This window comes from Somniosus microcephalus, chromosome 5 (assembly GCF_052327205.1).
Source record: "Somniosus microcephalus isolate GS21.2 chromosome 5, FLI_Smic_1.0, whole genome shotgun sequence".
NCBI classification, from domain to species: Eukaryota; Metazoa; Chordata; class Chondrichthyes; order Squaliformes; family Somniosidae; genus Somniosus; species Somniosus microcephalus.
In genome coordinates this window covers 30085496-30111070 of record NC_140991.1, presented here as the reverse complement: position 1 = coordinate 30111070, position 25575 = coordinate 30085496, and the positions used below count along the sequence as shown (strand labels likewise).

At 46.2% G+C, this 25575-nt stretch overlaps 1 protein-coding gene across 4 annotated transcripts in view; it reads left to right on the top strand.

The window, feature by feature from the left end:
* The first annotated feature begins 6455 nt into the window (after positions 1 to 6455).
* LOC147116981 (5'-AMP-activated protein kinase subunit gamma-2-like) overlaps positions 6456 to 25575 on the top strand; it is a 564967-nt gene continuing 545847 nt past the window's right edge. For all 4 annotated transcript variants that reach the window (XM_085987492.1, XM_085987491.1, XM_085987493.1 and 1 more), the window contains exon 1: positions 6456 to 6663. In XM_085987492.1, the coding sequence (XP_085843618.1) occupies positions 6580 to 6663 (84 nt within the window). In that variant the 5' untranslated portion in view covers positions 6456 to 6579. The remainder of the gene's footprint in view (positions 6664 to 25575) is intronic.

Genomic DNA, 25575 nt, shown 5'->3' with positions numbered 1-25575 from the left:
TTGAGGGATAAATATTGGCCAAGACACCGGGGATAACTCCTCTGCTCTTCTTCGAAATAGTGGCCGTGGAATCTTTTGCGCCCACCTGAGAGGGCAGACGGGGCCTCGGTTTAACGTCTCATCCGAAAGACGGCACCTCCGACAGTGCAGCACTCCCTCAGTGTCAGCATGGATTTTGTGCTCAAGTCTCTGGAGTGGGACTTGAACGCACAATCGTCTGACTCAGATGCGCGAGTGCTACCAACTGAGCCATGGCTGACATGCAAGGCTATTCACTGTAGAGACCGAGCTTTTACTGCCTGTTTTTCAGTGGTCAGTGACTTCAGATTGCATCTATTTACTCCTTGTAAAGGCTTTGCTGCAAACTGGGATTACTTAGTTTGAGTATTTTAAGGCTTGCTTACAAAGACACTTGGGTGGTATTTCCCCGTCTTATGGCAGGAATAGAGAAAGTTTTAGTTTAAATTGAAATTACCTTTCAAAATCATGTGATATCTATCCCTTAGCTGGAATGTCAACTTTGCATGAAACTGGATTTGTTCTTAATTTCATAGAATCATTCAGCCCATCCTGCCTGTGCCAGCTTTTTGAGTATGGTATGACAGCTGTAGCTACTATGACCGGAAAGCCCTGCAGCGGGTAGTCAAAACTGCCCAACGCATTACCGGCACCCGACCATAGAGCACATATACCAGAAACGCTGTCTACGGAGGTCATGGACCATCATCAAAGACCCTACCCACCCCAGCCACAGTCTGTTCACCCTCCTGCCATCTGGGAGACGCTACAGATGCATTCGCACCCGTACGACCAGATTTAGGAACAGCTTCTTTCCCAGGGCTGTCATCCTACTGAACTCCACAAATAAACTCTAAAGCCTGCACATCTGCCAATGCACTTTATTATGGTTATGTTTATGTTAATGTATTACAAGCCAAATGTATGTTGAATGTTTAAATGTCTTAATCTAAATGTGCACTCTCGGGAGCCGCAAGCCTACATTTCGTTGTACTGCACTTGTGCACTAACAATGACAATAAAGTTGATTATTATTATTATTGAGAGAGCTATCCAATTAGTCCTACTCCCTGCTTTTTCTCCATAGCTCTGCAAATATTTCCTTTTCAAGTATTTATCCAATTCCCTTTTGAAAGTTACTATTGAATCTGCTTCTACCACCCTTTCAGGCAGCGCATTCCAGATCACAACAACTTGCTGCGCAAAAAGAATTCTCCTCATCTCCCCTCTGGTTCTTTTGCCGATCTGTCTTAAAATTTGTTCGTTGGGATGGGGATGATGCGCACAAGGCAGTTATTTATTGTCCTCCCTGAGTTGGCCATATTCAAAATAGCGCCACAGGATCTTTTACGTCCAGCTGGAAGGGCAGACAGGAAACCGATTGAACGTCTCATCCGAAAGGTGGCACCTCTAACAGTGCATTACTGAATCATAATTGCAATTAGTCTCCCTAGGAGTATATCGACTCAGGATTTAAGCTGTCACTTTTCCATCTGAATCCATCAAAACTAAAATGGTCAAAATGGGTAAAATTGTGCCTTTTTTCAAAGAGGAGTGAAATACTGAGATCAAATTTGACCGGAATTTTTAAAAATTTATAATAGTAATAAATGATGCTGACTGCATACTTCAATTCTACTCACTTGTGTTTCAGTTCACAGATCTAGATGGTCGGAAGTACTAAATAGATCAGCTGAACACATTTCAAATAATTGTGGGGATTAAAAAAAACACAATGTCTATTATATTGATACTAGTGCCAAACGTTGCACTATTTTTCAATCTTCAAAACACTTGGGAATTGTGGTCATCTGTTGGAGAAAGGGACGAGAAAGCGTATGCAAGTTGTGTAATGACATTATCCCTTTATAAAAGTATTATCCTTGAGTTGCAAGGGTTTCAAGATTACATAAAAGGTACAGCACAGAAACAGGCCTTTCGGCCCCACTGGTCTATGCCGGTGTTTATGCCCCACATGAGCCTCCTCCCACCGCTCTTCAACTAACCCTATGCCATAACCTTCTATTCTTTTCTCCCTCATGTGTTTGTCTAGTTTTGGAGTGGAAACACTCTGGAGCTTTCAGGGAAGGTTGACTAACTTTCAATTCCTGGTGTTAGAGCAGGGAAGGCAGCTGAAGCCATCAAGGTCCTCTTCCAACAAGCCCATTCAACTTCAGGGTTCTGGCCGCTGCTAATAGTGAGTAAAGCACAAATGCTCAGTTAACCATATGCTGGAGTGGACTGTACGAACAAATCACCGCACAACAAAGGTTGAACTTCAGCCCACGTTCTCTTGCAAACAGAAGAGTAGGTCAACCAAGGAACCTTCTTAAGATAACAACAGAAAATGCTGGAAATACTCAGCAGGCCAGGCAGCATCCGTGGAGAGAGAAACAGAGTTAACGTTTCAGGTCTGGGACCCTTCATCAGAACTGGAAAAAGCTGGAGATGTAACAGATATTAAGCAGGTGCAGAGACAAGGGGGGGGTTGGTTAGGAGGAGAGGAAGAAATAGAAAGAACATCCTGTACTTTTGTAAGAGGCAGGAAAGATAACCCCTCCCCCCCCCCGTCTCTGCACCTGCTTAATATCTGTTACATCTCCAGCTTTTTCCAGTTCTGATAATCTATTCAACCTTCTTAAGATGTTTTTTGTAATTCCTTTTATGTACTGCATGTTCCATCGTAACAAGTGGATGGGTGCCTGGCTTAATGCCAGTCGTATTAGGCAAGGTTGACTAACTTTCAATTATGCTCCCGAGTGCCTTCACTCCAAAACTAGATAGTCTGGGATAACAACAGAAAATGCTGGAAAAACTCAGCAGGTCAGACAACATCCGTGGAGAGAAATTTGAGTTGATAGACTGGGTATTGATGTTCCATAATTGTGACACAGCTGGTAGATTATCATCTATAATTCCCTAGATCATCTCTGCCAAGGTGTTGGGGGAGCAGATGAAGAGGAGGAAAGAGGTGCTAACCAGTGACCAGGAACACTCTTGGAATGTAGGGTACATGTAGTTCTGGGTCAGTTGACGATGTCTGTTTTGGCTGAAGAAAACCCAGCCATGCAAGGATGGATGAAAAATACTTTGAAGCAAAAGCTCGCTCGTATCATTAGTATAACTGACTATCAGTTCAGTAGCTAGGAGATTCTCCTATGTTCCTCTTAACCTGGGCAGGTTGTATCAATTGCAGTGGTACTGATCATGCGCTGAATTGTCCACTTTACCGTGTAGAGCAACTTATCTTCACTTTAACATTTTGGACTGTTCCTTTTTAAATGTCCTATTAGGTTCCATTCGGGTGTCCATATCACACACTGCACCCCATTTCTCCCACAGCAGCCAAGTGACCCCCATTTCTTAGACTTCAGCTACTTCTGAATTAACAGTTTGACTCACTGGAGCAACCATAGGATGCTTCCCATCTCAAAGACCCAGCTGGGATTTGTAACTCTCCATGTTAGTAAACTGGGCACCAATAACAAACTTGCATTTGCATAGCACCTTTAACATAGTAAAGCATCCCAATGGGCTTCACAGTAGTGCAATCAATTGAAAATTGACACCAAGCCAAAGAAGGAGACATTAGGACAGGTGACCAAATGCTTGGTCAAAGAGGTAGATTTTAAGCAGAATCTTAAAGGAGGAGAGGTGGAGAGCCGAAGTGGTTTGGGGGGGGAGTTGCAGAGCTTAGGGCCTGGGCGACTGAAGGCACGGCCGCCAATGGTGGGGCGAAGGAAGTGGGGGGATGCGCAAGAGGCCAGAATTGGAGAGCGCAGAGATCTCAGGTAGTTGTAGGGCTGGAGCAGGTTACAGAGAAAGGATGGGGTGAGACCTCCATCCTCTCATCATGTCCTTAAAGCTTTGCACCATCAGCCTCGCCATTCTTGCTTATTCTTGCCCTGCCTTCAACTGCCTAGACTCCAAGCTCTGGAATTCCCTCCCTAAACCTCTCCGCCTCTACCACTCCTTTAAGACGCTTCTTAAAACCTACCTCTTTGAACAAGATTTTGGTCACCTGTCCTGGAGGGGGGGGGGGGGGGTATGGTAGCATAGTGGTTATGCAACTGGATTAATAATCCAGAGATATGAGTTCAAATCCCACCACGGCAGCTGGGGAATTTAATTTCAGTTAATTAAATAAATCTGGAATTTAAAAAAAAAGCTAGTATCAGTAAATGGTGATTGTTGTAAAACCCATTTGGCTCACTAATGTCTTTTTAGGGAAGGAAATCTGCTGTCCTTACCCGGTCTGGCTTATATATGTGACTCCAGACCCACAGCAATGTGGTTTGACTCTTAACTGCCCTCTGAAATGGTGGGCAACTAGGGATAAGCAATAAATGCTGGCCTTGCCCACATCCCATGAATGAATTAAAAAAAAAAAATCTTCTTATGTGGCTGGGGTGTCAAATTTTGTTTGCTAACACTCCTGTGAAGCACCTTGGGAATGTTTTACTACTTTAAAGGCGCTATATTAATGCAAATTGTTGTTGGATCGAAACAACCCTACAATCTTGCATTTTACATAATTTGGATTATAAAGGGGGCGTTGTGGGCGGACATGTTCTTTACTGATGGTAGGAACTGTTGCTGGTCGTGTTAATTATTATTGAAATCTTACTAGGTTGATTGAGGTTACAGTCTATCCGATTGAAAAGTGACACCAGTAAGCAAGTCGGGTAGTCCAACTTGTGTCTACACGCGCGGCTGTTTTTTTTTCTCCCCAAGTGTACAAGACAATAGCTGCACTTAAAATACTCGTCATTGCCCGCTGCTTCACGGATTAAAAAAAAAACACCGTTAGGTTTATTGATCACTCCTGATTTCAATGCATATTTCGCACACAACACACCCACACACATCAAAAGGCAGCGTATGAGTGGTACAGTATATAAAAGACCTCAATTCCCCTGAAAACTGGAGAGGTCTGTTGTTTTTATGGGGTGGGTGGGAAGGGAGAGAGATTTCTAAATGGGGTGGGGGTGGTGGTGAGCTGCAGGTATATTCAAATGTTCCTGTCTTCTCAAACAGATTGGATAATGTGCAGAACTGCAGGTGCGGCAATGCGGTCCTGTGGCTTCACACGTTCACTGGACGCTGAGGAAATACGTGCGGCTCTGCTCTCTTCCCCGCTATCTCATTCTGCAACACACTCGCACGGAACTAAATCACCGGTGACGGGAGAAAAGGACATTAGACCAGTTCTTGAGGTTTTATATATATAGATTGTAACATCCGAGACTGAGCTGCCAGTGGGAGCCGTGCAGATTCTGCCTGTGTTTGTACATCTCAGTTCACCAGTTTTCTTTTTTCTGCACCCGCCACTATAATGTAGCATACTTTTATTTTAGAAACTGGTTGCACACAAGTTTTTTTTTGGTTGGCGGGGGGGGGGGGAGAAGGTTGCAACATGAAATAAAAGATCTTGAAAGAATGTAGTAGCATTGCTTAAAAAAAACCTTTAAAAACTGGGTCGGAGAAATATCAAGTTTTTTATATCAAAATATGTCTCCAGGGTCGGTGGGAGGTCGCTTCTAGCCTTGAACAAAAATTGTGTTTTTTTTCTGTTACTAAATCTCGAGCAGCGCCGCCCATTGCTTGTTACATTTTACAATACTTTGGCGAGGATAGCGATAGAGTATTGCATAACCTCGGGTCGGGAGATACTTGTGTGTTGAATGTGGGGAGGGAGGAATATGATTCAAAATTGGGTTACAGATGTTGCATTATTTTGTTACTCCTGTGTAGCAACCTATGAAGAACCCCCCCCACCCACCAGAAATTCTGTTGCCTTTTGCTTTGGGTGCGATGGACAACGCGTTAAGTGGGGACACAGAGGGGAGGCTAGTTCAGCGGGGGCGGGGGGTTTGGTGGGTGTGTGTGTGTAGGTGGGATGACTCGGACTTGGCATTTTGGACAGATTGACACCAGCGTCATCCGTCGCCGAGCCAAGAGTTCACTTCCTGAAACTTAAAAAAAAAAGTTTATTTCTCTCTTTCCACCCCCCACCTCCCCTTTTTAAAAATCGGACACGCGTTTTAAACCTATTCATCAATTGCAATCTGTGCTTTGACTTCGCAGTGTGTCGATTTGCAGAGCATTGATAAGAGAGAGAGAGAAGCGAATAAAATAAGAGGATTCGCATTCAGCCCTTTAAACAGCGAGCTCTGACTGCTCGCTCGCTCTCTCTCTCAATGTGTATTTGTTTTCCTTTGGGGAGCCTTTTGATTGGGAACTGTGTTACTCACGTGTGCTAGAAGAGGGCGAGGATCACAATAAACATCTTGGCGAGAACAGTTGGCTTCTTAAAGCGGACTTCACACGGCTGTCTGGCCTTTGTATCTAGATTCGCCGAGATGAGTGGTTGTGGCAGCTGGAGGTGATTTTTTTTTCTCAAAGGACTATCGAGCTTTCAGAGGGAAGGGAGGTTGAAGAGCCCCGAGCTTCCCCCCCCCCCCTCTTCTCCTCCAAGGAGTGTGCGGTTCAGCTGGCGAGAGGGACCGCAAGTTCAAGTGTTGGAATCGCCCGATCCCTCCCTCTTATCCAGGAGACCCTATGGGAAGCACCGCCGTGGATTCCAATAAAAAGAAAAGCGGGATGAAGAGAAACAAGAGACGCATGTTGCGTCTGAATATCCCGGTAGGTGTTGTTTGTGTCCCCCCGCTACTGTGTTTATAAACAGAAGGCGAGGGGGCAGATTGCGAGCGGGGGTGTGTGTGAGAGTGTGAGTGAGAGAGCTCTGGCGGACCAGTCTGACTCGTCCACACCAGCCGCAGATGTAAACATGCAGGCGAGGCGGAGAGAGGGGTTGTTGGACGCTCACGTTGCTTGAATATGGGGAAGTTCGTACAGGAAGTCAATGCGAAATGTTGCTGCCTGTCTGTCTGTCTGCCTTCCACTCGAAAAATGTGGGTTGGGAGGCCTGACCCCACAGCCTGAAGTCAGGTTAATGAGGCCAATTAAACACCCAACTACATCTACAGTTTCCTTCCAATTAATCAGAAGGGTTATTCTAACTCGGATCTATCGGCAAAGGCACGCATTTAAAATGCGGCGGTGGTAGGGATTTTTTGGTCATCTCATTTTCAACACACAAAATAAGGAGGTTAGTGCGTGGCACAGAGTTCAAAGAGCTGCAATCTGAGGTTCAAGTTAAGAGGGGGAGGGGGATCTCTGAACTTTCTACTGAAGATTGGAGGGGGGTCTTTAAATAGTGTAATAATGTAAATATAAACACAAACTGCAGCATGAAGTGACATCAGGACAAAATTACCATGTTGTGGTTGAGAGTAGAATCGCAGCCCCTGGATGGTTGAAATGGAGAAATAGGCTTTTGCCAAAATGCAGTTAAATGTAGTATTAATCTTTCCATTAAAAATACATATGGGGGGGGGAGTGATATTTGTCTTGAGAGCACAGCCTCACTGGAGTAAGTTGTAATATAACCTGCTGAGTTATCATGTATATACATTGCCTTAGCGGGAGTGCAACAAAGGTTCACCAGACTGGTTCCTTGGATGAGGGGATTGCCCTACCAGGAGAGATTGAGTAGACTAGGCCTATATTCCTTAGAGTTTAGAAGAATCAGAGGTGATCTAATTGAAACATATAAAATTCTTAAGGGGCTTGATGGGGTTAATGCTGGGAAAATGTTTCCCCTGGCTGGGGAATCTAGAACACGGGGTCACAGTCTCAGGATAAGGGGTCACCCTTAGGACTGAGATTAGGAGAAATTTCTTAACTCGGAGGGTGGTGAATCTTTGGAATTTCCTACCCCAGAGGGCTCTGGAGGCTCAGTCGTTGAGTATATTCAAGGCAGAGATCGATAGATTTTTAGGAACTAAAGGAATCAAGGGATATTAGTTTAAGAAGGCAAATGGTATGTTGGCCTTCGTAGCGAGAGGCTTTGAGTACAGGAGCAAGGATGTCTTGCTGCAGTTGTACAGGGCCTTGGTGAGACCACATCTTGAGTATTGTGTGCAGTTTTGGTCGCCTTATCTGAGGAAGGATGTTCTTGCCATGGAGGGAGTGCAGCGAAGATTCATCAGACTGATACCTGGGATGGCAGGAATGACGTATGAGGAGAGATTGGGTCGATTGGGCTTGTACTTGCTGGAGTTTAGAAGAATGAGAGGAGATCTCATTGAAACTTATAAAATTCTGACAGGACTAGATGCAGGAAGGATGTTCCCGATGGTCGGGGAATCCAGAACCAGGGGTCACAGTCTAAGGATAAAGGGTAAGCCATTTAGGACAGAAATGAGGAATTTCTTCACCTAGAGAGTGGTGAACCTGTGGAATTCTCTACCACAGAAGGCAGTAGAGGCCAGTTAATTAAATATATTCAAGAAGGAGTTGGATATATTTCTTAAGGGTATGGGGAGAAAGCAGGGACCGGGTACTGAATTTGGATGATCAGCCATGATCACATTGAATGGTGGCGCAGGCTCGAGGGGCCGAATGGCCTACTCCTGCTCCTATCTTCTATGTTTCTATATGGGGATAGGGCGGGAAGGTGGAGATGAGGTAGAAGATCAGCCATGATCTTATTGAATGGCGGAGCAGGCTTGAAGGGCCAAATGGCCTACTCCTGCTCCTATATCTTATGTTCTTATGTAATAGCGTGTGTGTGGGGCGGGGGGACTGATTGACTCAAGTCTCGACTCCTGTACCAAGTATTTCAATCTGCTAATTTTAAAAGAGGGAGGAACGCAGATCTCTCTTTTTGTGTACCACCTAACTGCAACTCAATAAAACACCAAACAAGGCCCATCAACCTAAATCAAAATCACTGTAGTGGCGCTTCTTATGGCTCTTACAATCACATTGGCCGGGAAAATGATGCACTCCAGACCCCGTGGCGCCCACCGGTCTCGGAAGGCCTCGAGCGTGCTGGCGGACACAGTGTGCTCCATCTCCAGGGTCACCCGGGTGCGAACATAGCCGCGAAAGGGAGGCAGGCAATCGGGCCGGACGGCCCCCTCGGTCGCCCGCTGCCTGGACCTGTTAATGGCCACCTTGGCCAGGTCCAGGAGCAGTCCCACGAGGAGGTCCTCCGACCTGCCCGCTCCCCTCCGCACCGGGTGACCGTAGATCCAGAGGCAGCAAGGAGTTTAACATTGTGGCTTTTGTCTTGTTACACTTTATTTTCTGCCGTATCATTACCATATTGCTTGATACAAACGATGGAAGAAAGGGGGGCGGGGAGAGAGAGATCTGGAGAGAGATTGTGCCAGTTAACAGCAGCTCACACCATAATAATAATTCACATAGAAAGGTAAATTCAGTACTGGGCTAGAGAATCTATTTCTAACCTGCGTACTCTATTTGATAGGAGGGAGTAGAACAGGAGAGGCAAAGAGGTTGAAAGTAGGTTGCCCTATTCAGTTTCTGCATAAACTGAAGGAACCACTTGTGATCACTAAAGAGTGGAACTGGAAATGAAAACTAGCCTCTCCTCAGCTCCACCTAGAGTTTTCATAAGGCAGCTGTCCATGGGTCAGAACAGATTGGATATCCATGGAGATGCTACGTCCCTGTGAGGCCTGCCAACCCAGTCATGGCAGTAAATACTAAGTAGAGTTCAAAAGCAGGGATCCATGCTCCATTTTAGAGGAATCCCAGCTGCAACCCAAGTAAGGGGCTAACTTTATTTTATGTGGTCCTTCTAGCTGAACTTGCTGTGGCAATGATCCACCAGAGAACTTCCCTTTAACAAAAAACAAGGATGTTGAATTGAATCTGACATGGAGGACAGGTGATCTGCCTGTGACCACCTTCCCCACGTTTAACAGTGAGAATAGACATATACTGGACTTGATTGGGCACCTAATGTACAAGGGAACTGAGCTCCAGGCAAGTGACTACAGAGCAACGATCTACACACCAGCTGATCAGAACCAAAGGCAGCAAGATCAAGTCGGCATGGAACATTACATAGGATATACGGCACAGAAACAGGCCATTCGGTCCAACCAGTCCATGCTGGCGTTTATGCTCCACTCGAGCCTCCTCTCATTTTTCCTCATCTAAATCTATCAGCACATTCCCTTCTCCCTCATATGCTTGCCTAGCCTCCCCTGAAATGCATCTATACTTTTCGCTTCAACCACTCCCTGTGGTTGCACATTCTCACCACTCTTTGGGTAAAGAAGTTTCTTCTAAATTCCCTATTTGATTTCTTGGTGACTGTCTTATATTGATGGCCTCTAGTTATGCTCTTCCCCACAAGTGGAAACATTCTCTCTGTATCCACTCTATCAAAACCTTTCATAATTTTAAAGAACTCTATTAGGTCACCCCTCAGCCTTTTTTCAAGAGAAAAGAGACCCAGCCTGTTCATCCGTTCCTGATATGTATACACTTCTAGACCAACGTACAGGGCAAGCTGTGTGTGTGGCTAGACACCACCACAGTTGTCTGCTACTGGGATGAGACTTGATCATTCCTTGGCAAGATATGGTCCCGTGCAGTACTGAGGGAGTGCTGCACTGTCAGAGGTGCCGTCTTTCAGATGAGCCATTAAACTGAGGTAAAAACAGAAAATGCTGGAAATACTCAGCAGGTCAGGCAGCATCTGTGGGGAGAGAAACAGAGTTAACATTTCAGGTCGATGGCCTTTCGTCATTAAACTGAGGTCAAGTGACGATAAAAGATCCCATGGCACTATTTTGAAGAATCACAGAATCACACAGAATCACAGAAACCCCACAGTGCAGATAGAGGCCATTTCGGCCCATCAAGCCTGCACCGACACATATCCCACCCGATCCCCGTAACCCCTACACCAACACATATCCCACCCTATCCCTGTAACCCCACGTATTTAATCCCCCTAACACTAAGGGTCAATTTATCATAGCCAATCAACCTAACCCGCACATCTTTGGACTGTGGGAGGAAACCGGAGCACCCGGAGGAAACCCACGCAAACACGGGGCGACTGTCTGTGTGGAGTTTGCACAGTCGCCCGAGGCCGGATTCGAACCCGGGTCTCTGGCGCTGTGAGGCAACAGTGCTAACCACTATGCCACCGTGCTGCCCAGAGAGTGTATTTCTCCCTGGTGTCCTGGCCAATATTTATCCCTTGATCAACATCACTTAAACCCCCCCAGATTGGCCCATAATTTGCTGTCAAAATAACGGTGCTGTGAATGGCGCTGGCCGTTATTTATGCGCTAATGCTACAGCAGCTTCAGGCGAGGGCAGATGCGAGGTTAAACGTGGAAATCCAAAGGTTGCTGCCCAAGATGTGTCGCTCCGCCGTTAGCTTCGCGAAATCTCGCCGTCTGGCTCACCATTGAAATGCGTTGAACGGCATGAAGTTGCTGAACTTGCACACTAGATGCAAACTAAGCTCGCCACAGAAAGTTAGGGCTTGTCTGAAGTGACACAAGCAGCCTGTTTGGAGCTACTTAAGGATATCTGCAGGGCACAAGCTACAGTAATGGCCAATTCATTGGGTCCTGGAGGGTTCCTCAAGGTTAGAAGCTGGCAAATATAATGCCCATGTTTAAAAACGGGGGAACATTGGACCTAGTTAACGACTGGCCCACTAGTCCTGGGCTAAAATAACAGAGACTATACTAAGAAGTAAGCTGGTGTGGAGATCCTGCACACTAATGGTGTAATAAGCAACAGCCAGTATGGATTTCAGAAATCTTGCCTGACAAATCTCCCGACTATTGAGAATTTTATGAAGTTCCAGTGACAGTCAAAGGGCTGCTAGAAGTCAAAATAAACCCAGATTCATTAAACTAAAAGCAATGGGACTCTAAGGTAGAATGTGGGACTAGATGAGAAATTGGATTAAAAAGCAAAATACTCAAGTGGGGGGGAGTCGACATGCTGATTAGAGTACCATAGAAGTCCATGCTTGGATTGTTACTATTTAACTACAAAAATGAACTGGATGCAGAATTCTAAGCTGGTTAAATATGCACATGACACTAAAATAGAGGGGGCTGTATGATTGGATAATGTATTTAATGTTTTGCAGAAGGATATACATCTGTTATGCAATTGGGCAGATAAGCGGTAAATTCAATAATATTGATTAAACATTAAGTACTGAATATTCTAAGAATGGATTATAGAATGAAAAGGAGTAGAATTAGCACAGCGATGAGTCCACTTCGCTCCTGGGTTCTTTCTTAATGGAAAGAAGCAAATCGAATATTGGGATATAGAGCCAGAGCAGTGGCGTACAAGTGTACTGAGGTTGCTCTGAGACTTTATAAGTTCACTGGTCAATCAGTTGTCGCTTGGAATACCCTCACACATTCTATATCCATACTGTCTAGTTCCTGTATCACTTCCCCATTTAAATATCTATACTATGACCAATCTGGTGTGAAAATCTGAGTCCCAGCCCTCCAAGTTGTATGTTGCTCCAAAGTGAATAACGCTCCAAGCCAATTTTTGTCACAAAGTTTAGTCATAGCTGCCCTCCTCTGTACTCTCCAAGAACCTCAAAATCTATTGTTAGGCGTGGGACAAAAAAAAATGGACAAAATACTCCAACTGTGAACATACCAGCGCCTCATATCACTAAAGCCATAGTGCTTTATTAGCTTAGCAATGTATTTCCTAGAATCATATTTGCTTTCACTATAGTTGTGTCACATTGCTCGTGAGTAGTGGCTAGTCCATGACCATCTCCAAGTAACAACAGAAAACGCTGGAAAAACTCAGCAGGCCAGGCAACATCCGTGGAGAGAGAAACAGAGTTAACGTTTCAGGTCGAAACCCTTCGTCAGGACTGAGAAAAAAGCAGGAAATGAAACAGATTAAAAGGCCAGTTTGGGGGCTGGGAAATGGGGGAGGGGATGAAAGAACAAAAGGGAAGGTCTGAGAGGTGAAGAGACATTAAGAGATATTCAAGACGAGACGGTAATAGGACCGGTAAAGAGACAAAAGACGGCTCTAGATGAAGTGTGAAATGCGCTGGCAGAGTGAGAGACAGCTGCCGTGTGGGAGAGAAAAAAAGGAAAAGGCACAAACCAAAGGTGTGGATACAAAATACATAAAAATGTAATAGGGGCCGAGGTTATGATCTGAAATTGTTGAACTCGATATTGAGTCCGGAAGACTGTAAAGTGCCTAATCGGAAGATGAGTGTTGTTCCTCGAGCTTACACTGAGCTTCCGTGGAACAATGCAAGAGGCCGCGGATGGTGAGGTCTGAGTGGGAATGGAGCGGTGAATCGAAATGACAGGCGACCGGAAGCTCGGGGTCACCCTTACGGACTGAATGGAGGTGTTCCGCAAAGCGGTCACCCAATCTGCATTTGGTCTCCCCAGTGTAGAGGAGACCACATCGTGAGCTGCGAATACAGTATACTAGATTGCAAGAAGTACAAGTAAATCGCTGTTTCACCTGGAAGGGGTGTTTGGGGCCCTGGACAGTGGGAAGGGGGGAGATATAAGGGCAGGTGTTGCATCTCCTGCACTTGCACGGGAAGGTGCCAAGTCCCTTCCTGCTCTTGAGCACCCACGCATGGAATAAGTAGCTGTTGAGTTGCTGGGCGTGTGTGCACAATGCAATACTTCCCTATATTACAGGACATCCACCATTTATGAGCCTATTCAATTACCTATATCACGATTGCCAAATTTAAATCTACTAATCACCTTATTGCTGACCCTTGCTAAAAAAATTATGTTTCGGATATTTTCAGGAGCCGGTGGCTTCCCAATTCAAACTAGTTTCTCTTTCCAGACAACCATCAGATCCTGTGTTTCTGATCAAAGATGGAGGCTACGCCAAGAGTAATATTTCTGCATGAACTTTCTTAATTCTGGCCTCTTGGCGCATCCCCGATTTTAATCGCTCCACCGTGGTGGCCGTGCCTTCAGCTGCCGAGGCCCTAAGCTCTGGAATTCCCTCCCTAAGCCTCTCCACCTCTCCTTTTAAGAAGCTCCTTTAAAACCTACCCCTTTGACCAAGTCTGTCCTAATATCTCCTTATATGTGGTACGTTGTCAAATTTTGTTTGACAACGCTCCTGTGAAGCGCCTTGGGTCGTTTTGCCACATTAAAGGCGCTATTTAAATGCAAGTTGCTGTTAATCCTATGGGCAGTAGGGAAAATAAAATGAAGAGAGCAAGAGAGAAAAGCAATATTGCTGAGCGCTTAGTGTCTTTGGGAAATTCTCACACATCGTGTCACTGAGCAGAGGTCAGATTGTGTTACCTCCATGAGGAATCTCTTGCATGGAGTGGGGAAGGAGAAGGGGTTAAGTATCGCATCCAAGTCCAGTGACACTTTGGTTGAAGGACTGTGATTAAAGACTATGGCTGTTGCATGAGAATTCCTGATACCTCTCACGGCATCCACTAGTTCCCAGCTTCATTTTGTTTGGGTCAAGAAATTGTCATGTAGTTTCATCCACCGCACAAATCATAACTTCTTGCAAAGCCCTTAGTTGCCAAGAGTAATTTTAGGAAGTCTTTATAATTATTAGTTTCCTACAGTGCAAAGACCCAAGGCAAACTAGCATCTAAGTTGCAGTTAGCCAAGTGGATGGTGCAATGCAACCTGCATTTTGTAAGAACAGTTTGGCCATCTTTCCACCTCTTCCATGACTGCCTCCTGGACATCTGAATCAGGTTCCAATTGATAGCACATCCAAGGTGACAGAACTAGTAGACCTTGTTTAGATTGAATTGCAGCATGCAACAATGCCTTTAGTGGATTGTTCCTGAAAACAGAGAGTGCTGGAAAACAGACAGCGCCTGTGGAGCGAGAAACCGCGTTAATGTTTCAGGGGGCCATCGACCTGAAACGGTAACCCTACCTTCCTCTCTCCTTAGATGCTGTCTCACCTGCTGAGTGTTTTCAGCATTTTCTGTTTTCATTTCAGATTTCCAGGATCTGCAGTATTTTGATCCTGAAAACTGATGTTTTAGTTCCTATAGAGAGACCTCCTTCTAATTTCATAAGAACATAAGACATAGGAGCAGGAATAGGTCATTTGGCCCCTCGAGCCTGCTCCGCCATTCAATACGATCATGGCTGATCTGATCTTGGCCTCAACTCCACTTCCCTGCCCGCTCCCCATAACCCTCGACTCCCTTACCTTTCAAAAATCTGTCTAATGCTTTTGGTATTTTCCTGTGGTGTGCAGAGGATGTGAATGTAAGAGAGACTACCTACTAGTGAAGGCCTTTACTCATTGTACTGTATGCCCCCCCACACACACTATAACCTCACTCTTTCATTTTCCCAGGCCCTGCAGGTAAAGCAGTTTTGGGGGGGCAGGTGTGTTTAAGTTAAACAATTAGTTTGTTTAACTTCAGGTGAAAACAGTTTCAGTAATGCACGTGGGGGAGGGAAGTTGCCTGGGGAAATGTTCTGCCGGCTGCCACCACTGCTGGGATTTTCCCTTGGGAAGGGACAGCAGACTGTGATTATGCTTTGGGTCGATGTATTCAAGTAAGTCGCATGTTAATGAAGGAAATGAGTCATCCAACACCGCCCTCGACCGTGTCAGTTCTATCTCCCGCACCTCTGCCCTCACCCCTGCCCCTCCCTCCCGGAACCACGATAGGGTTCCCCTTGTCCTCACCTTTCACCCCACCAGCCTCCACATTCAACGGATCATCCTCCGGCATTTCCGCTACCTCCAAAGTGATCCCACCACCAAACGTATCTTCCCCTCCCCTCCCCTTTCAGCATTCCGCAGGGACCGCTCTCTCCGAGACACCCTAGTCCACTCCTCTATCACCCCAAACAGCCCTTCCCCTTCGCCTGGCACCTTCCCGTGCAAGCGGAGGAGATGTAACACCTGCCCCTATACCTCCCCCCTCCCCACTGTCCAGGGCCCCAAACACCCCTTCCAGGTGAAACAGCGATTTACTTGTACTTCTCGCAATCTAGTATACTGTATTCGCTGCTCACGATGCGGTCTCCTCTACATTGGGGAGACCAAACGCAGATTGGGTGACCGCTTTGCGGAACACCTCCGTTCAGTCCGTAAGGGTGACCCCGAGCTTCCGGTCGCCTGTCATTTCAATTCACCGCTCCATTCCCACTCGGACCTCACCGTCCTTGGCCTCTTGTACTGTTCCACGGAAGCTCAACGTAAACTCGAGGAACAGCACCTCATCTTCCGATTAGGCACTCTGCAGCCTTCCGGTCTCAATATCGAGTTCAACAATTTCAGATCATAACCTCGGCCCCTATTTCATTTTCACTTATATTTTTCCACTCCTTTCCTTTCCCCCCCCCCTTTCCTTTTGTTTCTCTCTCACACCTGGCAGCTATCTTTTGCCCTGCCAGTACACTTTACACCTAATCACAGCCTATTACCATCTCGTCTAGCTTCTAATCTCTTTTACTTCTTTTGGTTCTTTTATTCTTTTGTCCGATCGCAGCCCTGCCTTCGATCTAGTTCCTTTTCTCTCCAGTTTTGAAGAAGGGTCAAACCCGAAACGTCAACTCAAATTTCTCTCCACGGATGTTGCCTGACTTGCTGAGTTTTTCCAGCATTTTCTGTTGTTATTTCTATTTAACTTCATCAACATTTTTGGCAGTGCTGGGCATTGAGAATGCCATGGCTCTCCTCTGTTGCTAAGGTGGATGCTATTACATTCCAGCACCCAGCGTTGCTGTGGAGGGGGTTTCACGTTTTTAATGGCTTGCAAACCATGTGAAATTGATCATAGGGCGATCGATTACTCAGTCAGCGAGCTAATTTCCCGGGAGGCAGCTGGCCACACTCCACTTGCGTCAGGACTGGAAGGAAGGTCGCTGACCGACCTGAAATGTCAACCCTGCCTTCCTCTCTCCATAGACGCTGCCTGATCTGCTGAGTGTTTCCAGCATTTTCTGTTTTTATTTCACACAAGTATAAAACCTTATTTCCAGTTATACAACATTGACACGGTGGCATAGTGGTTAGCACTGTTGCCTCACAGCGCCAGAGACCCGGGTTCAAATCCGGCCTCGGGTGACTGTCTGTGTGGAGTTTGCACATTCTCCCCGTGTTTGCGTGGGTTTCCTCCGGGTGCTCCGGTTTCCTCCCACAGTCCAAAGATGTGCGGGTTAGGTTGATTGGCTATGATAAATTGGCCCTTAGTGTTAGGGGGATTAAATACGTGGGGTTACGGGGATAGGGTGGGATATGTGTTGGTGTAGGGGTTACGGGGATCGGGTGGGATATGTGTCGGTGCAGGCTCGATGGGCCGAAATGGCCTCTATCTGCACTGTGGGGTTTCTGTGATTCTGTGACTGCCTCCGTCACTGAAATGCTTGCCCGGGCTTTTGTCACCTCAAGACTATTCCTTCGGCGTCATCCTTTCGTGCTACCCAATCTCCACAAACACTAGCTGGACCAAAATGCAACCATCAAATCCTGCTTTCTGCTCACTCCAGTCAGTGATCCACACTGGCTGCCTATCCCCAGCATACTAAACTTAAACTCCCCCCTCAACATTGCCCCATCCCACCTCAGCAACCTCCTCCAGCCTTGTATTCTGCCCACCCGTCAGTCCTCTGATTCTGGCCTTTTGTCAGTTCTTCCTGCCCCCTCTTCCCTTGCGGCAGACCCTTCAACCGAGTTGACCCCACTGAAATATCTAAGCTTTTAAGAAGATAAGAAATAGGAGCTGGAGTCGGCCATTTGGCCCTTCGAGCCTGCTCCGCCATTCAACAAGATCATGGCTGATCTACCTCAACTCCACCTTCCCGCACTATCCCCATATCCCTTAATTCCCTTCGTTCCCAAAAATTTATCGACCTCTGTCTTGAATATACTCAATGACTGAGCATCCACAGCCCTCTGAGTGAAGAAATTTCTCCTCAGCTCAGTCCTAAATGGCCGACCCCTTATTCTGTGACTGTGACCCCGTGTTCTAGATTCCCCAGCCAGGGGAAACATTTTCTCAGCATTAACCCTGTCAAGCCCCTTATGAAGTTTTATGTTTCAATTCGATCACCTCTGATTCTTCTAAACTCTAAGGAATATAGGCCTAGTCTACTCAATCTCTCCTCATGGGGCATTTGCCTCATCCCAGGAATGAGTCTAGTGAACCTTCGCTGCACTCTCTCTAAGGCAAGTATGTCTTTCTTTAGCCCAGGCCTCTGGATTACTAGTTACATAAGAACATAAGAAATAAGAGCAGGAGTAGGCCAATCGGCCCCTCGAGCCTGCTCCGCCATTCAATAAGATCATGGCTGATCTGATCCTAACCGCCAATCCACTATCACAGAACCATCTCCTGAATCTAATAGAATTAGACACACGAAATAGGAGCAGGATCAGGCTACACGGCCCCTGGGCCCGCTCCGCTACCCACAGGGCCATGACCGATCCGAACCTAGACTCATGTCCAAATTCCTGCCCGCTCCCCGTAACCCTTAATTCCCTTTACTTCCAGGAAACTGTCTATTTCTGTTTTAAATTTATGTAATGATGTAGCTTCTACAGCTTTTTGGGGCAGCATATTCCATGGACCTACCACCCTCTGAGTGAAGTAGTTCCTCCTCATCTCAGTTTTGAAAGAGCAGCCCCTTATTCTAAGACTATGCACCCTAGTTCTAGTTTCACCCATCATCGGGAACATCCTCCCTGCATCCACCCGATCCAACCCCTTCACAATCTTACATGTTTCAATAAGATCGCCTCTCATTCTTCTGAACTCCAATGAGTAGAGTCCCAATCTACTCAACCGTGGGCAGCACGGTGGCATAGTGGTTAGCACTGTTGCCTCACAGCGCCAGGGACCCGGGTTCGAATCCGGCCTCGGGTGACTGTCTGTGTGGAGTTTGCACATTCTCCCCGTGTTTGCGTGGGTTTCCTCCGGGTGCTCCGGTTTCCTCCCACAGTCCAAAGATGTGCGGGTTAGGTTGATTGGCTATGATAAATTGACCCTTAGTGTTAGGGGGATTAAATACGTGGGGTTACGGGGATAGGGTGGGATATGTGTTGGTGTAGGGGTTACGGGGATCGGGTGGGATATGTGTCGGTGCAGGCTCGATGGGCCGAAATGGCCTCTATCTGCACTGTGGGGTTTCTGTGATTCTGTGATTCTGTGAACCTCTCCTCATATGTCCATCCCCTCATCCCCGGGATTAACCGAGTGAACCTTCTTTGTACTGACTCGAGAGCAAGTATGTCCTTTCTTAAGTATGGACACCAAAATTGTACGCAGTATTCGAGGTGCGGTCTCACCAATACCTTGTGCAACTGAAGCAATACCTCCCTATTTTTATATTCTATCTCCCTAGCAATGAAAGCCAACATTCCATTGGCCTTCTTAATCACTTGCTGCACCTGCATACTAACCTTTTGAGTTTCGTGCACCAGGACCCCCAGATTCCTTTGTACTTCAGTACTTTCCAGTTTCTTGCCATTAAGATAATAACTTGCTCTACGATTTTTCCTGCCAAAGTGCATAACCTCACACTTTCCAGTATTCCATCTGCCAAATCTCTGCCCACTTACTTAGCCTGTCGATGTCCCCTTGCAGGTTTTTTATGTCCTCCTCACTCACTACTTTCCCTCCCATCTTAGTATCATCTGCAAACTTTGATATGTTACACTCGGTCCCCTCCTCCAAATCGTTAATATAGATTGTAAAGAGTTGGGGACCCAGCACTGACCCCTGCGGAACACCACTAGTTACTGATTGCCAGTCTGAGAATGAACCATTTATCCCAACTCTCTGCCTTCTGTTAGATAGCCAATCCTCTATCCATGCCAGAATATTCCCCCCAATCCCGTGATTTTTTATCTGAAGCAATAATCTTTTGTGTGGCACCTTGTCAAATGCCTTTTGGAAGTCTAAATACACTACGTCCACTGGTTCCCCTTTATCCACCCTATATGTTACTTCCTCAAAGAACTCCAGCAAATTTGTCAAACATGACTTCCCCTTCATAAAACCATGCTGACTTTGTCCTATTAAATTATGATTATTCAAATGTCCTGTTACTGTCTCCTTAATAATGGACTCCAAAATGTTACCTACCACAGATGTTAGGCTAACCGGTCTATAGTTTCCAGCCTTCTGCCTACTGCCCTTTTTAAATAAGGGTGTTACATTAGCAGTTTTCCAGTCTGCTGGGACCTTTGCCGAGTCCAGGGAGTTTTGGAAAATTATTACCAATGCATCCACAATCCCTACCGCCACTTCCCTCAAGACCCTAGGATGTAAGCCATCAGGTCCAGGTGATTTATCCGCCTTGAGTCCCATTATTTTACCGAGTACCACTTCCTTAGTGATTTTGATTGTCTTTAGCTCCTCCCCCCCTTTAGCCCCCTGTTTGTCCAGTGTTGGGATATTCTTAGTGTCTTCTACTGTAAAGACTGATACAAAATATTCATTCAGTGTTTTTGCCACCTCCATATTTCCCACCATTAATTTCCTGGTCTCATCCTCTAAGGGACCAACATTTACTTTAGCCACCCTTTTTCTTTTTATATAACTATAAAAACTCTTACTATCTGTTTTAATATTTTTTGCTAATTTACTTTCATAATCTATCTTCCCTTTCTTAATCAATCTTTTTGTTATTTTTTGCTGTCTTTTAAAGTTTTCCCAATCCTCTATCCTCCCACTAGATTTGGCTACCTTATATGCCCTTGTTTTTAGTCGAATACTATCCTTAATTTCTTTACTTAGCCACGGATGGCTGTCTTTTCTTTTACACCCTTTTCTTCTCAGTGGAATATATATTTTTTGGAAGTTGTAAAATAACTCCTTAAATGTACACCACTGATCATGTATCGTCTTACCCTTTAATCTATTTTCCCAATCCACTCTACTCAATTCCGCTCTCATACCTTCATAGTCTCCTTTATTCAAGCTTAGCACGCTTGTTTGAGATCCAACCTTCTCACCCTCTAATTGAATATGGAATTCAACCATGTTATGGTCACTCATTCCAAGGGGATCCTTTACTAGGACATTTTTAATTAATCCTGTCTCGTTGCACAGGACCAGATCTAAGGTTGCTTGCCCCCTGGTCGGTTCAGTTACATACTGCTCAAGAAACCCATCCCTAATACACTCAATGAACTCATCCTCAAGGCAGCCCTGCCCAATTTGATTTGTCCAATTAATATGATAGTTAAAATCCCCCATAATTATAGATGTTCCCTTATTACAAGCCTCAACTATTTCCTGATTGATACTCCGTCCAACAGAGTTGCAACTGTTCGGAGGCCTATAGACTACGCCCACTAGTGTTTTTTTCCCCTTATTATTCCTTACCTCCACCCAAACTGTTTCATTATCCTGATCTTTTGACCCAATATCATTTCTCTGTATTACAGTGATTCCTTCCTTTATTAACATAGCCACCCCACCTCCCCTTCCTTCCTGCCTGTCCTTCCTGATCGTTAAATAACCTGGTATGTTTAATTCCCAGGCATTGTCACCCTGCAGCCATGTTTCTGTAATGGCCACAAGATCATACCCATATGTAGTTATTTGTGCCATTAACTCGTCTATTTTGTTACGAATGCTACGTGCATTCAGATAGAGAACTTTCAAATATGTTTTGTGACACTTAGTTCCTGCTTTTACCCTTTTTATTACTTTACCTTTTACTCCATACCTTCTGCCCCTTCCTGACATGCTCTGGTTTTTAATTTCCCCACTGCTACCTAAGTCTATGACCTTCTCTGTTGTCATTTTTATTATTTGCTCTCTAGGAACCTCCCCCCCCACTAGTTAGTTTAAAGCCCTCTCTGCAGCCCTAGTTATCTGATCCGCCAGGACTCTAGTCCCAGCACTGGCCAAGTGAAGCCCGTCGCAACGGAACAGCTCCCTCCTGCCCCAGTACTGGTGCCAGTGTCCCAGGAAGCAAAACCCATTTCTCCCACACCAGTCTTTGAGCCACGCATTTAACTCTCTAATTTTATTGGTCCTAGCCAAATTCGCTCGTGGCTCAGGTAATTATTACCCTTGTGGTTCTGCTTTTTAATTTGGCCCCTAGCTGCTCAAACTCCCTTAGCAGAACCTCCTTCCTTGTCCTATCTATGTCGTTGGTACCAACATGGACCACAACAACTGGATCCTCCCCCTCCCACTCCAAGTTTCTCTCCAGTCCAGAGGAGATGTCCTTAACCCTGGCCCCGGGCAGGCAACACAGCCTTTGGGACTCTCGCTCTCGGCTGCAAAGAACTCTATCTATCCCCCTAACGATACTATCCCCTACCACTACAACATTTCTTTTAACTCCCCCCACTTGAATGGCCCCCCGCTCCACGGTGCTGTGGCCAGGTTGCTCATCCTCCCCGCAGTCCCTGTTCCCATCCTCACAGGGAGTAAGAGCCTCGAACCTGTTGGACAAGAGCAAGTTCAGTAACATTACCACTACACTACCATACCCCCGCTATTTGCCTTCCTGAACTGGCTGCTCCAAAAAATTCACCCCGTCTGCTTAAAACTGGATGATTTTTGTATGTGCGTCCTTTCCAAAACAAAATATCCAGCTCTTTAAATGAAATTTCAAGCAGTCATGGTTCTCGATGGTGAAGATCACATTTACCGTATCTCTAACGCTGATAGCTCTGCTGTTTTTTAATGGTCCATGCTGTTCTGGATATTTAAACTTTGTCCTGCAATGGATTCTGAATTCAAAAATAGATTCAAAGTACAGATAGATAATGGTTCAGTGATGTATTCGGATTCCAAGGACAAAGGTAGACAAAGTGCTTTGTGTACTGATTTTTGAGGGCCTTAAACTTTGCCTCCCCCTATTGCAATTAACGACACCATAAATGTTTAAAATGCAATTCATAATAATGCTGTTCGTTTAATGTGTATTAATTAAGTGTAGTGTTTGCCAACATTCTTGCAGGTCTGTATCAGGAGTACTTCAGCTCCCTCCCCTATCTCTGTGCACCCCCCCCCCATCCCCAACTCCAATCTCTTATTCCTTTATCTGCGCCATACAAAATGCTAATCTCTTACAGCTTTATATATTTTTTTAAATAACCTTTTGAATGCTATTGCAGACAGAAACCTTCTCCACGTGATCATTCGCTCATTCACATGCAAGTATGGACGGAGCTTGACTATGAACCTAATCTAAGAGTCATACAGCACAGCAGGAGGCCATTCGACCCCTCGTGCCCGTGCCGGCTCTCTGAGCAGGAGCTGCGGCTTTCCATTCCTCCTGCCCTCCCGGAGAACATGGAGGCAACTTATATGTTCACAGCTGCACTGGCTAAGATATGCTAACTAAGCACAGAGCAGGGATCTGACTGGAGCAGTGTTGTCCAACAGAAAGAGATGATTAGCCACAGGCATGGCTACAGTTGCACCATAATGGCCACAGGCACCAATTTTAGTAGAGAACCCCTCACACGCAATACAGGTGCTTCACATGTATACTTACTTAACAAACATCTACCTCCATTGGGTGCGAAACGGTGCAGTCTTTCTTTTCCCACGGTGACAGCTCCCCTCTCCGTACAATGTTGCTGATGTTTCCATGGTGCTGAAGTCTGGCATTTTCACCCGAGTTTAGTAGCTAACTAATAAACAGTACCCAAGGAACTAAAACACATAACACTGATCAAAAAAAAAACACGAGCACACTCTGCTTTTCATCTGGCCATTTTACCAGCAACTGTGCTAAACGGTTAAAGCGCACATGCATATGCTGCGCATATACAGTATTTTTAAAATTTGTTTTTATGGGATGTGGGAGCCGTTGGCAAGGCCAGCATTTATTGGCCATCCCTAATTGCCCTTGAGAAGGTGGTGGTGAGCCGCCTTCTTGAACCGCTGCAGTCCGTGTGGTGAAGGTACTCCCACAGCGCTGTTAGGGAGGGATTTCCAGGATTTTGACCCAGCGACGATGAAGGATCGGCGATATACTTCTAAGTCAGGATGGTGTGTGACTTGGAGGGGAACTTGGAGGTGGTGGTGTTCCCATGCGCCTGCTGCCCTTGTCCTTCTAGGTGGAAGAGGTCGCGGGTTTGGGAGGTGCTGCCAAAGAAGCCTCGGCGAGTTGCTGCAGTGCATCTTGTAGATGGTACACACTGCAACCACGGTATGCTGGTGGTGGAGGGAGTGAATGTTTAACATGGTGGATGGAGTGCCAATCAAGCAGGCTGCTTTGTCCTGGATGGTGCCTAACCTCTTGAGTGTTGTTGGAGCTGCACTCATCCAGGCAAGTGGAGAGTATTCCATCACACTCCTTACTTGTGCCTTGTAGATAGTGGAAAGGCTTTGGGGAGTCAGGAGGTGAGACACTTGCCGCAGAATACCCAGCCTCTGACCTGCTCTTGTTGCCACAGTATTTATGTGGCTGGTCTGGTTAAGTTACTGGTCAATGGTGACCCCCAGCATGTTGATGGTGGGGGATTCGGCGATGGTAATGCCATTGAATGTCAAGGGGCAGTGGTTAGACTCTCGCTTGTTGGAGATAGTCATTGCCTGGCACTTCTGTGGCGCAAATGTTACCTGCCACTTATCAGACCAAGCCAGGTCTTGTTGCATGCAGTCATGGACTGCTTCCTTATCTGTGGAGTTGTGAATGGCGCTGAACACTCTGCAGTCATCAGCGAACATCCCCATTTCTGACCTTATGCTGGAGGGAAGGTCATTGATGAAGCAGCTGAAGATGGTTGGGCCTAAGACACTGCCCTGAGGAACTCCTGCAGCGATGTCCTGGGGCTGTGATGATTGACCTTCAATCACCACAGCCATCTTCCTTTGTGCTAGGTATGACTCCAACCAGTGGAGAGTTTTCCCCCCTGATTCCCATTGACTTCCCCATTACTAGGGCTCCTTGATACCAGACTCAGTCAAACGCTGCTTTGATGTCAAGGGCAGTCACTCTCACCTCACCTCTGGAATTCAACTCCTTTGTCCATGTTTGGACCAAGGCTGTAATGAGGTCTGGAGCCGAGTGGTCTTGGCGGAACCCAAACTGGGCATCAGTGAGCGGGTTATTGGTGACTAAGTGCCGCTTGATAGCACTGATGACAACACCTTCCATCACTTTGCTGATGATTGAGAGCAGACTGATGGGGCAGTAATTGGCTGGATTGGATTTGTCCTGCTTTTTGTGGACAGGACATACCTGGGCAATTTTCCACATTGTCGGATAGATGCCAGTGTTGTAACTGTACTGGAACAGCTTGGCTAGAGGTGTGACTATTGCGATCACACGTCCAGTGATGGTGTCTCTTACCCATTTGTTATTCACTAATCAAAAATGCAGTTAGCAACATCTGGATTTCCAGTTAGCCCCATGTGGCTAACGGACTGGACAACCCAGGACTAGAAACCCTTCTGGTCTGCGATGCCCCATTTGGTGCATTTAACCATAGCCATTGTGGGGACCAAATGTTGATGTAATTTCCCCAGTGCAGTCCCAGGGAGCAGCGGCAGCAGAGCGGAGGTGAGCCCGGTATAAAAACTGGCGCGAAGACCGAGGCCCGACCAGTCCCAGGGAGCAGCGGCAGCAGAGCGGAGGTGAGCCCGGTATAAAAACCGGCGCGAAGACCGAGGCCCGACCAGTCCCAGGGAGCAGCGGCAGCAGAGCGGAGGTGAGCCCGGTATAAAAACCGGCGCGAAGACCGAGG